Source organism: Theropithecus gelada, chromosome 20, assembly GCF_003255815.1.
Source record: "Theropithecus gelada isolate Dixy chromosome 20, Tgel_1.0, whole genome shotgun sequence".
Classification (NCBI taxonomy): domain Eukaryota; kingdom Metazoa; phylum Chordata; class Mammalia; order Primates; family Cercopithecidae; genus Theropithecus; species Theropithecus gelada.
Window position 1 is genome coordinate 50,737,030 of NC_037688.1, and position 14,175 is coordinate 50,751,204.

A 14,175-nucleotide genomic window follows, 5' to 3' on the forward strand; every position below is an offset into this window, starting at 1 on the left:
ACCTCAAGTGATCCACCCACCTCAGACTCCCAAAGTGCCGGGATTACAGCCATGAGCCACTATGCCCGGCCCCTTTTTATTTATGCACTGTTTTGTGTTTTGTTTTTGGAGACAGCATCTTGCTCTGTTGCCCAGCGTGGAGTGCAGTGGTGTTACCATAGCTCACTGCAGCCTGAAACACCTGGGTTTGTGCAATCCTCCCACCCCAGCCTCCCAAGTGGCTGGGACTAAGGGCATGTACCACCATGCGTGGCTACATTTTTTTATTTTTAGTATGGACGAGGTCTCATGTTGGCCAGGCTGGTCTCAAACTCCTGACCTCAAGTGATCCACCTGCCTCGGCCTCCCAAAGTGCTGGGATCACAGGCATCAGCCACCACGCCTGGCGAATACACTATTATTTCTTACAGTTTTCTAAAACTGATTTGAACTTCTGCATTTTACATTCCTTTAGAATTCAGAGTTTTAGAAAAGACTTGTTTTCATCACTTTGGCTCATTTGGGACAATTTCAAGTCTGTGTTTTTATCAGTGTTTGGAAATTTATGAAAGCTGCAAATCGTCTCCAGTAGCTCTTTTATTCTCTTTAAACTTCTGCCATCTAGTTCCATGTCATAAAAAATATAACGTGTTTGTGGCCTAAACACTGCCCAAGAGAAAACGTCTGAAGTGGGCCCTTCTGGCCCCACACCCTCTCTGCAGGGGCTGTGGCCTCTAGGTCGGGCCTGGGGCTAGGAAGAGGGACAGAAGTCAGTGCATGAGGCCACCCAGCTCCATGTCCATGCCCACAGTCCTTCTGCAGGGCGTCCTCAGACTTGTTTTCAAGCCTATGTGTTAGAGATTTAGGAATGTGTCATTTTTCTCCTGTGACACCCTAAAAGGGGGTTGGGGAGAGTGTATAGGACTGAGGGCATAGCCTGCATGAGGCACACACTTGTGAAGCCAGCGTGCATAGACAGGACACGCACAGAAGACACCATCCCCCCTGGCAGTACGCTACCAGTGCCAGTAGGGGTCTTTAAGTAAGGACTGGCACAACTAGAACTCCTTAGGAAAATGATCCGCAGCTCGGGAGGCTGCTGCGTGGGGACCAGGAGGGGCAGGTGCATTCAGGGCGTCTGTGGCAGGGGCCCAAGGCTGCACCTAAGCCTGGAGCTTGGAAGACCCCAGGAGCAGCAGGAAGGGCCCATCTGGCATCCCAGGGGCACCCTCAAGGCCTCTGGAAACTCAGTGCTGGGGCTAGGTCACCAGGGACACCCGAAGGAGCCTGGGACTGAAGCCTCAGGACCCCGCCCCGCCTGATTTTTGTCTGAGCTGTGGCCGTTCCCAGCCCACGGGAGGGCAGGGGAAAAGAGTTATGGGCCCAGGGATGGGAGCTACCGGCCCATCCACGCTCCACCCTAGACCACGGGGTGGGGGGGGCATGCATTCTCTACGGACACTGTCCCCGAACAACTGTGGCATCTGACAGAGCCGACTCCTGCCCTCCTCCCAGTTCACCGTAGACCTGGGAGACGAGGTTCTGACTTCACTGCCCTGCGTAGCCTGTCACAGGGTTCCCATGAGCAGACGGCCCATGGGCCACGAGCCAGGTATGTGGAAGAGCCTGCACCTTCTGTCCTCCAGGCTGGCCCAGTCCAACAGGCTGGCTCAACTGACACCACACCCACAACTCAGAGAGGGGAAGACCTCGCAGTGTGGCGGGCCCAGGCCAAGCCCCTCCACTGCCATCACAGGTTTACAGCGAAGCAGGGGAGCAGGCTGGATACAGGCAGCCCAGGCCACAGGAATGGGCTTGCTGAGGGTATCAGAAAACCCCAGGTCACAGTGGTTTGAAAAAGAAGTTTATTTCTCAGCCGTGTAGGCAGGAGGAGGCAGTCCAGGGCTCGGTCACCTGAAGTCTCAGGGAGGCAGGCTCCATCTGCTGCCCCATCATCCTGGTTCACGCCTCCCTCCTCATGGTCACCTCTGGTGTTCAAGGAAGTGCTTGGCCGGGCGTGGTGGCTCACGCCTATGTAATCCCAGCACTTTGGGAGGCTGAGGAAGGCAGATCATGAAGTCAAAAGATCGAGACCATCCTGGCTAGCATGGTGAAACTCCGTCTGTACTAAAAATACAAAAAAATTAGCCAGGCGTGGTGGCAGGTGCCTGTAGTCCCAGCTACTGGGGAGGCTGAGGCAGGAGAATGGCGTGAACCCGGAAGGCAGAACTTGCAGTGATTGGAGATTGCGCCACTGCACTGCACTCCAACCTGGGCGACAGGGCGAGACTCCGTCTCGGGGGGGTGGGGGGGAAGAAGGAAGTGCTCAAGTTCAGGGTGGGGTAGGGTGTGTGCAGTGGCCTCCGTCCAGTGTCTGTCACCCCCAGGCAGCTCCCTGCTGCGCCTGGACCCACCTGTGCCCTTGGCTCATTCCATCTTGCTGAGTTTCCCATCTCTGTCTTGCTGGCTGCTTTCAGAGACCAGGCCCAGAGTCCCCAAGACTCAGGTGACCTTGGCTACCCCTGGAATCCTGGACTAAAGATCTGCAATAAAAATGTGTCCAGCAGGGAACCATCCTGTTTGCTTTGCTTTTCTGAGTTCCTACAACAAACCAGCCAGGGTGCACTGTGGGGCATATGGACACAGGCCCTGGAGTATGGCTACTTTTGCCTGGGGGCGTCTGGGAGGCTTCCTGAGTGAGGTGGGGTCTCACCAGCTCCAGGGAACACCACTGCCACGCACAAGGTAAGGGTGGGGGTGGAGGATCACCTCCGTGAGGACCCAGACCCCACCCACTGTGGCTGCGGTGGAGACTGCAGGTCTGTCTCAAGGCCCCAGGCCTGACACCTGCAAGAACAGAACCTAGGAGTGACAGGGGATTCCACCAGGCCAGCCCGGGGCTTGAACCCCAGCCAGGGCAGCTGCTGTCCACTGCCCCACCAGGTAACGCACCGACCCAGCTGCTGTTCAGCTCCCCTCCGGGCCAGCACCATGCTCATGGCATAGGCCGGCTGGGCCCTCTGAGACCCCCACTCCCACACAGACTGGTCTGCATGGAGGCTGGTGCCTGGCTGCACTAATGGCCAGAGCCCCCTGCAGACAGGCAGCTCAAGGGGAGCTCCAGAATGCAGGATATGGCCCAGCACGGGAGTCACTTAGGCTGCTCACCCCTCAGGAAACTGAGATGTCCCTTCCTCCAGATGCCCCCCGAACCCGAACATGCTGGGCGTGCTCTGGTCACCCCACACAGGGGGCTCAGGGTGGGAGAGCTGGAGGCTGCCTGTAAGGGGCAAGGCCTCCTCCAGGAGGTAGGATGGGGTGGGGCAGGCGGGATCCCCTCCTCACCTGATGGGCCCTCGAGGCCAGGCTGCAGGCAGGCAGGAGGGGGCTGAAGCAGTGGGGTCAGGCCCGGGGAGCGGGGGCCCTGCCTTCCTTCCTCAACACACGGGGCTGCCCAGGCCCCGCTCCTGGGGCCGGGCCCACACCCCCCAGACACTGGTGTCAGATGCTTCGGCTTGAAGGAGCTCCACATGGACCAGCTGCAGCTGCCCCTGGGTCCGCCTGGCCCAGGCAATACCACAGCATCACCAAGGCTCATCTAGCCATGGGCTCAGCCCCCAGGTCCTGAGAGGCACCCCAGGTGCCTCAGTCACAGTCCCAGGCGGCTCACGGTCACTATCCTTGACTTCATTGTAGCAGAAATGGAGTGCTTTGAGCTTGTGATGAGCACAGGCTCCCGATCCTGGCAGAGTCCAGAAGTGCCCACTGGAGGGGACCCAGGCCCTGATGATACCCACTCCTCAGACATGCAAACCCGGAGCCAGGGAGGCCTCAATGAACTGTATACTCTCCCAACAGACCAAGCTCATCCCACATCAGCACAAGGCCCTTTCAGACCCAGCCTGGCCACCCCAATGGACCTGGCCAGCACCTCCCCCAGCCCCACCCTCTCCAGACAGGTGCCAGGCTATGGTGACCTGCCTCTCAGCAGGCACGGCTCCTCCTCTGATGCCTCCCCCGAGGTCGAGTCATTACCCCCTCATCCACCTGACTGGGCTGCACATGGCCTCAGTGCAGAGCCAGGTTTTAGTGGGTAAAAGGGCTCCCTTGCTGTGCTTTACCAGAGAATACAACACCCTCCCCAAAGCTCCTTCATGACCCACTGTGACCTGCAGCACCACCAAGCCCATCACCAACCCTGTGTCCCAGGCCACGAGCCTCTAAGCGCAGGCACTGCAGAAGCCACCAGGCAACAGAGGATGGAGGCAGGGAGGACATTCTGCCTTCATGAGGGCATGCTCTCAAAGACAGAGTTGCCCCAAACAGTCAGCAGGTGACCCTCAGCTCTGGGAAGGCAAGGGAAGGAGCTCAGGGCCATGGCCAGAGCCCACGAGAAGCCTGTGCCCAGCACTGCAGCGCTCTGGCCACTGCATAATGCCGTGTCCGCAAAGCCCTGCCTGCCCCCTGCAGCAAACCAGGGCCCCTGAGGCTCCAGAAGCCCCAGCTCCACTACCCTCAGCCTCCATGGCCTTAGCAGCCTGGCTCTGGGGCTGAGCTCCTGGAAGGACAGGGTGGGGGTAGGCTCCTGACTTTTATTTTCTCACGTTTCTTCCAGACATGCTTCTGCTGATCCTCAAAATGGCAAAAGCCAGGATGCTCAATTCTCAAAGCTCAACAGCTGATGGCACATTTGATGACAAAAATCAGTAATATTTAGAAACAATTTTGATTAAATTCATAAGTGCCTGAATAAATCATACTCGTCGATTTAATATAAAATGTGTGAAAGCTTATTCACAGGCCAAATGAAATTACTGCAGAGCATTAAAAATCAGCAGGGGGAGGGCTGTCAGCCCAGCTGGTGCTGCGTCACCCCCACCCATGTCACGTGGGGTCACCAGGCTGCCCCTCCCCACCAGGTGTCAGTGGGGCCCTGGGCATGGGCTCTGGGTTTGGGGTCCTTCAGCACCTCTCTGACCACCGGACTCCAATGCCACCTGAGAGAATTCCGCCTGTGCCTGCCTGGACCACTGAGACTGCCCCCTCCCCTAGCACCGACTCTGGGGCCCCTTCAGCAGGGGGGCGGCCCCTCTGTTCCACTTAACCTTCCATGCCTGGGCACAGCAGGTGTGACAGTAATGCAGAGAATCTAACTTACATGTCATCAAACCCAAATCCAACGGGGGCACCCAAACCAGACTGATGGGCCTGCCAGCCTCCACCCACAGGAACACACTGGTGACTTAGTGCAGTGGACTCGGGAGGTAGCTCCTCCTCCCAGCTGCCTTTGTCCCCAACTCCTCGCACATCCCTTAGCCCAGGGTGAAGAGTCAAGGGCACACCTGACACCTTCGGACAGGGCCAGAGGGAGTGGGCCCGGGCAGGAAGTCACCAAGAGCTGGCTTCCCACACAGAGAAGAGGGCAGTGACGGCAGACCACATCCCCACCATACATCCATTTACCCGCCCACCCACACTGGGTCACCGAGCTGCACCCTGTCCTTTGCTCTGACATCTGAAGTCTCCAAGTCATGCTGGTTGTCTCCTCCCAAAGATCCGCTTGGATCTGTTTCCTTCTCCCTTCCTTGCTGCCACGAAGCTGTTCAAAGTCTGAAGCTGAGCACACAGTCAATCCCTCCACAAATAATCAAAGGGCAACGACTACCTAACAGGCACAGCAGTGAACAAAACCCGGCCGGGGGCGGTGGTTCACGCCTGTAAAGTAATCCCAGCACTTTGGGAGGCCAAGACGAACCTAGGAGCGAGCACTTTGGGAGCGAGCCTGAAAGCCTAGGAGCGGATCACGAGGTCAGAAGTTCGCGACCAGTCTGGCCAACATAGTGAAACCCAGTCTCTAATAAAAATACAAAAAATTAGCCGAGTGTAGTAGTGTGCGCCTGTAATCCCAGCTACTCGGGAGGCCGAGGCAGGAGAACCGCTTGAACCCGGGAGGCGGAGGTTGCAGTGAGCCGAGATCGCATCGCTGCACTTCAGCCTGGGCAACAGTGCGAGACTGCCAAAAAAAAAAAAAAAAAAGGCCGGGCGCGGTGGCTCAAGCCTGTAATCCCAGCACTTTGGGAGGCCGAGACGGGCGGATCACAAGGTCAGGAGATCGAGACCATCCTGGCTAACCCGGTGAAACCCCGTCTCTACTAAAAAATACAAAAAACTAGCCGGGCGAAGTGGCGGGCGCCTGTAGTCCCAGCTACTCGGGAGGCTGAGGCAGGAGAATGGCGTGAACCTGGGAGGCGGAGCTTCCAGTGAGCTGAGATCCGGCCACGGCACTCCAGCCTGGGCGACACAGCAAGACTCCGTCTCAAAAAAAAAAAAAAAAATCCGCCGCGTCAGTGTGGGGCGTTGACGCGGAGCCTCCTGCCTGGGCCCCTACAGCGTCACCCCCTCCTCTGTGCCTGCCAGAGGCGCCACCTCTGGACTCTCCCAGAGTCGGACCATGGTCGACAGTGTTCCCTGCTCGGACCCTGCACTGGCTGTTAGATGAAGCCTCGGCGCTGCGCCGTTCACACGCTCCGTGCTGCCTCCACTGAGAATTTGGCGCGGGCCTGCAAGCCTGTGCCCCGGCCTCCCTTCCCTGCTTCCAGCGAACCTCGGCGTCTGCTGTTCCCCCGCCGGGCGCGCCCTTCCACTCTAGTCTCAGCGGCAGTGTCACCTCCCTGGAGACGCCCCCCGTTGCACCCCATCTCCCACCCTCAAGCTCGTTGCTCTTCCTGCCCACACAGCCCGCCTGCAGCGCCCACCCTGTGGAGGTCCGCCTGCGCAGAGGCCGCGTCCACGAGAGCACCCCAAACGCCACCAGTGGGTTTTGACCGCACGAACGCAAGTCCTGCCCCAGCCCCTCTCTCCAAGCTACTTCCGCCCTACAGGCCCCCGCGCCCCGCCACGCAAGGCCGCAAAGGCTGCGCACCCCTCCTGTGCGACCACCCTGCCGCCCTCAGCACTGCCGGGCCTGGAGCCCCGCCTCCACCGCCGGCGACAGGGGCCAGAGTCAGCCCGGGCGGGCCCAGGGAGCCCGCGCAAGGAAAGGGGCGGGGCACGGCCGCGATAACACCCTCCGCTCCGGACGACGAGCCTCGGTTATCGCGCGGCCCTCCCAGGCTCAGCAGGCTACCCATGTGCTCGCTCCAGCAAGCGTGCAGCCAGTCCGGTCAGTCCCAGGGACTTTACCGGCGAGGAGACACCGTGAACGTCCCCAACGCGGCTACCACAAACTGCCTTGACTGTCTAACACTTCCCCGCCGGCGCCCATTGGGCCAGGCGTTTACGTCATCGCTACGCGCCGGACGGCGGCGTCTTCCCGCTCCTTGACTCTGACGTCAGAGCGGCGCCGGCCTCGGAGGCTGAGGAAAGCAGGAGGAGGTGGTGGCGGCGGGAAGATGTAAGTTGGGGCGGAATCTGACCGCATCCGTGTTTCGGGGGCTGCCCGTCAGGCCTGGCAGGACGCATCGTGAAGCCGGTCCACTTCTCAGCCCCGCAGTGCGGCGGTGGCCTGGCAGCGCGGTGCGGGCTCCGAGAAGAAAGAGTGTGGCCCGGGGCGGGCGGAGTGGGAGGTGTCGAGGCCGTGGCCCGGAAGTGATCGGGGCCGCCGCGGACGGAAGGGCGCCTCTGCTTCGTCCGCTCGGCGGTGGCCCAGCCAGGCCCGCGGGACTCGGAGCAGCGGGGAGCGCGGCCTCCGTTCTTGGGGCCCTCCCGCCGGGCCGGAGACCCAAGCCCCCAACGCCAGGCGCTGCCCTGGAAGCGCTCGCGGCCCGGCGCCTGGACGGGGGAGTTGTGAGTGAACGCGGACGGGGAGCGGCGAGGTCGGCGTGTCGGGCCGGTGCCGGCGGGCGCGGAGTTTCTTTGTGGGATGCGGTGGAAGGTCGGCCGATCCATCCTTCGGAGTCATTAATTCAAACGTGTACTCCGCGAACGTTTCCCGGACTCCCGTGTGCAATTCTCGGCGCTAGGCCGTGGGGATACGGCCCACTATGGACCGAACACGGTGGCCGAGCTCAGTTTGATGGGTTATCCCAGAGGGGTGGATACGGGAAGGTTAAGGTTGATGGAGGAGAAACGTGGAGTAGGCTTTTTGTCTTGATTTCTCATGAACTGTGCCTGAAATGTACTCTTAAATGGGGAAGGTGCTCTGAAGATTTATGCCGAAACGCCCTCTCCTCGAGATTTAACTAATTGTTCTCTCCTCTCTCTGGCTGTTGGACGCACACCTTTCCGGAGGATGGGGAAGGTAACCGAGGTCCTGAGCCGGTACCTGAACTTGGGTGAACAGAGAACCTCAACTTTTGCTTTCTAGCACTCGACCGCACCCAGCGAGCCGTCCGCTTACTCAGTGGTTCTTAGTGTTTGGAGTGCTTAAGAATAACTGGTGGTGTTTGATTTCACAAAGTACATTTGGGCAGATCTTTAGGTCCGGGGGGGTGGGGCTGAAATCTGCGGGTGTGACCTCCACTCTAGGTCTGTGCTGTCCAGTAAAGTAGCCATTGGCCACATGTGGCTACTAAGCATGTGAAATACAGTTCATCAAAACTGAAATGTTAAAACACATGCCAGTTTTAGAAGACTATGAAGAAAAAGTAAACTTTTATTAGTAGATTTTTATGTTGATTATATGTTGGAAAGATAATATTTTGGATGTGTCAAGTGTTAAAAATTAATTTCACCCATTTTTGTGATGTGGCTACTAAGGAATTTCAGGTGATGCTTGTGGCTCCTCACACTGTTTCTATTGGACAGTTCTGCTGCAGGTGATCCTAAGGCAGATGGGTGCAGGAACCCTGCTGAGAGTTCAGAAATTACGTGTGACTTTGGAGACAAATGTCTGGGGGAGGGAGGAGCCTTTACAAATATTGCTCCTAACATTATTGAGCTTTTCATTAATGCCCTGGGTAACTATAAAGTTGGAATTGTAATTGTCACCATATTGATAAGAAACTTGAGAAAGGATAAGTGACTTGTCGAAAATTACACAGTAAAACCTCAAATCAAACCCAGGCCCTCTGGTTGCAGACTCTGAATTATACTCTGAATGATACTCACTGTCCGAGGACACCAACAGTGTCGAGGCACTATCTGCTGGGTGTCTGCAGAACCTTACTATTCTAAAGCAAAACATGATACCCCCGGACAAGAGCAGCAGAGGTGGTGTTCGGCCCTCCTTGGCTCATTTGACTGTTTAAAGCCAGGTGCTTTTCTTTCTTGGGTCAGAACACGTTTTCAGCAGCATTTTGAAGCACCCCTGGCAGGTACTGCACAGGGAAACCAGGACCCCATTGGTGTGCTGTGTCCTCCTTACCAACTGGCTCTTGGAGAAGGTGAGACAGAAGTAGCTGAGACTCACATCCTGAGAGCTGCACTTAACAACTCCTGCAGCTTGTGCAGAACTTTACTGGAAATACTGAAGGCGTCCCTGGAAAATAGGGCCCATAACTAATTAGTAATTTGCTTTTGAGTAATGAGTAACCGCTATCTGAACACATTCTGCAGTCCAGGCATTTTGCTAAACTCTTACATGGCAGGCAGTCTCTCATGCAATTTCAGTGCCTACTTTTTTTTCATCTTATTTTTGAAAAATTTTTGAAGCACAGGAAGGTCAAATTATACAATTAATACCCACATGAAGACTACTTAAGGGCCAGGTCTGGTGGCTCACGCCTGTAATCCCAGCACTTTGGCAGGCCAAGGTTGGCGGATGACGAGGTCAGGAGTTGGAGACCAGCCTGGTCAATATGGTGAAACCCTGTCTCTACTAAAAGTACAAAAATTAGCCAGGCTTGATGGCAAGCACCTGTAGTCCCAGCTACTCAGGAGGCTGACGCAGAAGAAACGCTTGAACCCAGGAGGTGGAGGTTGCAGTGAGCCAAGATCGTGCCACTGCACTCCAGCCTGGGTGACAGAGCAAGTCTCCATCTCAAAAAAAAAACAAAACAAAACTCAGAGGTTAAGAGTCTGTAAGTTATATTTCTGCTGTATTTGCTAGGTGGTGTATCTAGCCACCCATCAATCTTAGTTTTTCTTTCAAAGTAAATTGCAGACTTGCATGTATTTTCCCCTACACTCAATATGCATATTATTAAAGTATAGTGCAATTACTGCTTTTTAAAATGATTCTTCTGCTTTTTAAATGTTCATATGGTACGTTTCATCTGTTTGCTTTTGGGTATTAAGTGTTTTAATGCTGGTACCAGTCACTTTTGAAATGATTTTTGCTTCCAGTCACATCCGTGTATCCTAAAGGCAAATTGCCACAATAAAACAGGAGATCTAATCCTATCTGGAGACCACCCTTGATAGGTTTTTCTCTGTTCTGCATGTGAATGTGGTGCTGTGGCATTTTGAAAGGACTGCAGGGGCTCATCAAACTTGTGGGTGAAAACTGAATTGTTCAGCCTGTAAAATAACAGTGATGGGCCCCACCATCTCCTCCATTTTTTTAAGAAAAATATAAGTGGGGGTGACAGTTGTGCCTGTGCCTTCTGTGCAGGGTAGAGATGCCTCCATGAGCACACGGGGATTGTCCCTGTGTGTTTCTGACTGTGTGGACACTCATTGCTTACTGTGCTCCCTTGCTGTCTTTTTGTGTGCTCAGCTTTTGACTGCAAAGTAGACTTGTTGCCTTGCCAATTCGTTCACTCTTTAAACCCTTTTATCTTGTTATTAGGCTGCTCTTTGGCGTAAATTGCAATCGATTAGGGATCGTTTCTCAAAATCAAGTTAGAAGTGAGAGTTCAGATAAGTGAGGCCGCCATTGCTGCTTTGAACACCTCAGAAGGGGAGAATGGATTTATCAGGAGTGAAAAAGAAGAGCTTGCTAGGAGTCAAAGAAAATAATAAAAAGTCCAGCACTAGGTAATCCTTCTGTAAGATTTTTCTAGTGCTACTTGGGGGTGCTTACTGCTAGGGACCCGCAGAAAGGGGGAAGTGGAGAATGTTCTGCATTCTACAGTCAGTGTTCTGAGCCACAGGCCACTTTACTCTGATCACCTGGGGTTTCCGTGGCCCTGCTGATCCCCTCTTTTGGGTTGTGCTGTTTGGGTTTTGTCAGAGGAGCACGCAGTCTCACACTCTTCCTCACCATCCAGGGCTCCTTCACCCACCAAACGCAAGGACCGCTCAGATGAGAAGTCCAAGGATCGCTCAAAAGATAAAGGGGCCACCAAGGAGTCAAGTGAGAAGGATCGCGGCAGGGACAAAACCCGAAAGAGGCGCAGTGCTTCCAGTGGTAGCAGCAGTACCAGGTGGGGCGGGCTGGCCTGGAGTCTGGAGGGGACCTGTGCCACAGCCACACCCCTACTCCCCACAGATGGCTCAGTTTTCTTGATTATTTACAAAGAAAACACATCCTCTGATTGTTAGTAGAGACCCTAATTTATGGCAGACTGGCCAGGTGTAGTGGCTCATGCTTGTAATCCCGGCCCTTTGGGAAGCCGAGGCAGGAGGATTGCTTGAGGCCTGGAGTTCAAGACCAGCCTGGGCAACAAAACAAGAACTCATCTCTACAAAAAGTAATTTTTAAAATTAGCTGAGAGTGGTGGCATGCATCTGTAGTCCCAGCCACTTGGGAGGGCTGAGGCAAGAGGGTGGCTTGAGCCCAGGAGTTTGAGGAAAATAAAATTAGTCGGGTGTGGTGGTACATGCCTGTACTCCCTGCTACTTGGAAGGCTGAGTCAGGAGGATGGCTTGATTCCAGGGGATTGAAGCCGCAGTGTGCGGAGATCATGCCACTGCACTCCAGCCTGGGTGACAGACCCTGTCTCAAAAGAAAAAATCAATCAAGCCTGGGTCAGCCTCAGCCAGCAGCTGCCTTCCCAGCCTGAGTTGACAGTTCCGACTTTTGCCAGAGTCCTTTGCCACTCAGCAGGAAAGGCTTCTGTATGGGTAGAAGGCCGCCCGTCCCCTCCGTCCTGTCCCACACACAATGTGACACCTAGGGCTCTGGCTTGCTGGGGGATTGGGGGGTGATGTTTTCCCCATTGGGGAAAGCAGTGAGGCCTGGAGACACCCAAACAGCAGCCTTCTCCTGGAGGGAACGCAACAGACTTGGAGGAGGCGTCTGTACTGTGAGACTTGGCACGTGGTGGTTGTGACACCTCATCTTGCCCTCAGATCTCGGTCCAGCTCGACTTCCAGCTCAGGCTCCAGCACCAGCACTGGCTCAAGCAGTGGCTCCAGCTCTTCCTCAGCATCCAGCCGCTCAGGAAGCTCCAGCACCTCCCGCAGCTCCAGCTCCAGCAGCTCTTCCGGCTCTCCAAGTCCTTCTCGGCGCAGACACGACAACAGGAGGCGCTCCCGCTCCAAGTGAGTGCCTTGTGTCTGGGATCTAAAGTTTACAAGCTGGGGGCTACAGATTTACCACTGAGGTTATAAAAGGGACCCAGAAGGAGTCTTTCTGTGTTAGTAGGATTTCTGAGACAGGAGTAATGCAACTAGTAGGAAAGTCTTCCTTGGGAAAACTGTCACACAAGCAGATAAGAGCCCACTCGAAAGGAATCTAGTACATTTTGACTTGACAGAAACTGTTTCTGGTGTTTTGTTTTCTCAATCAGATCCAAACCACCTAAAAGAGATGAAAAGGAGAGGAAAAGGCGGAGCCCATCTCCTAAGCCCACCAAAGTGCATATTGGGAGACTCACCAGGAATGTGACAAAGGTAAGGATCACGGATGTCTCCAGTGAGCAGTGGGGTGTAGACAAGCAAGCCTGTGCCTGCAGGTGAACTTAGAACGTAGCCTTTCAGGGACTGGGGCACGTGGTTTGAGTAGAGCACTGATTCGTTCCTCTTAGTGGACCATTAATACATGTGTCTAGGAGATTAATCCCAGAACAACACTGGTACTTGTCAGATGGAATGATTTACCCTTCTGAGGTTTTAGTCATGATGTGGTGAACTCTCTGCATCTGACATGACTGACTGGTAGGTGGGCGTTCGAGTGATCCTTCTTTCCCTCTAGGATCACATCATGGAGATATTTTCCACCTATGGGAAAATTAAAATGATTGACATGCCCGTGGAAAGGATGCATCCCCATCTGTCCAAAGGCTATGCATACGTAGAGTTTGAGAATCCAGATGAAGCTGAGAAGGCGCTGAAGCACATGGATGGAGGTGGGTGACCCTGCCACACACCCCTGACCTCTCAGAGTTCCGCCGCTACTAGGAACTTCCAAACTGATTTCCAACTGTGCTGCACTTCTTTTTGTTTGTTTGAGATGGAGTTTCACACTTGTCGCCCAGGCTGGGGTACAGTTCCCAGACCAAACTGAGGTTTGGGCTGCTATTTCTCATTGCCCAATAACAAGATGCACATTAACTGACTAGGTAGAGAGTTTTTATTTCTGCAACCGATTGCAGGGAAAAGACCTGGAAATTATTACCAGACCAACTTAAAATTACAAAGTTTTTCAGAGCTTATATACTTTCTAAGCTATATGTTTATACGTAAGTTTACATTTATCTAAAGACGTAAGTGATTAACTTCTTTTAATCTATAACTAAGGATTGAGTCTTGAAGACCTTTGTCTGGAGCTTCAGTAAATTTACTTAATTTAAATGGGTGTAAGTGCTGGGGTAATTACCCTTACTTTGCCTTCTGCCGAATCACAGAGGTTGGGGGAGTTTTCTTCCCAATAAAACTGGCTTAACCCTAAGTGAGTCTTGTTAGGAATACCTTCATTATTTTGTTATGTTTTAAGACCCAGGAAAGGCCTAAGCTAACCTCTTTGGGCTTTTCTTATATCCCAGCCTTTGTATAGGGGCCTTGGCTTTTAATATTTAACTGCTTAGACAGTACTAAAACACTTGCTACAGAGGCCTGTGTTAGTGAGACCTGGCCTGTCACAATCCCCACTGTCAATTTGCTCATGTTTTTTTCATGGTTGTATATTTATTTATTAATCACGAGAATTGTAGGGAGATGGAGCATTGTAATCTTTCTGGCTGCTGCTTGCTGAGAAAGGATTGTCATCATCGGGCGTGGAACACAGCGCTGGAGCGGAAGAGGTCGATTTGTTCCTGATAGCACTTTCTGTTTTGGGGGCTTAGAGGCAGCACCTGCTGAAACATAATAGTATGCAACAGCAACACATATAAATAGGTTGCTGCTGTTTTCTTTTTTTTTTTTTTTTTTGAGACAGAGTCTCACTTTGTCGCCCAGGTTGGAGTGCAGTGGCCGGATCTCAGCTCACTGCAA

The 14,175-nt window shown here is 54.0% G+C and overlaps 1 protein-coding gene across 6 annotated transcripts in view; it reads left to right on the forward strand.

Annotated features, from left to right (window-relative positions):
• The first annotated feature begins 7,014 nt into the window (after positions 1-7,014).
• Positions 7,015-14,175, forward strand: part of RNPS1 (RNA binding protein with serine rich domain 1) — a 15,787-nt gene continuing 8,626 nt past the window's right edge. For 2 of the 6 annotated variants that reach the window (XM_025369565.1, XM_025369566.1), the window contains exons 1-5: positions 7,015-7,372; positions 11,070-11,225; positions 12,094-12,285; positions 12,534-12,636; positions 12,938-13,091. In XM_025369565.1, coding sequence (XP_025225350.1) covers positions 7,371-7,372; positions 11,070-11,225; positions 12,094-12,285; positions 12,534-12,636; positions 12,938-13,091 — 607 coding nt within the window. In that variant the 5' untranslated portion in view covers positions 7,015-7,370. Of the gene's footprint in view, positions 8,253-10,648; positions 10,837-11,069; positions 11,226-12,093; positions 12,286-12,533; positions 12,637-12,937; positions 13,096-14,175 lie in introns of all 6 variants that reach the window. The other 4 variants (XM_025369561.1, XM_025369567.1, XM_025369564.1 and 1 more) reach the window with 4 other exon arrangements.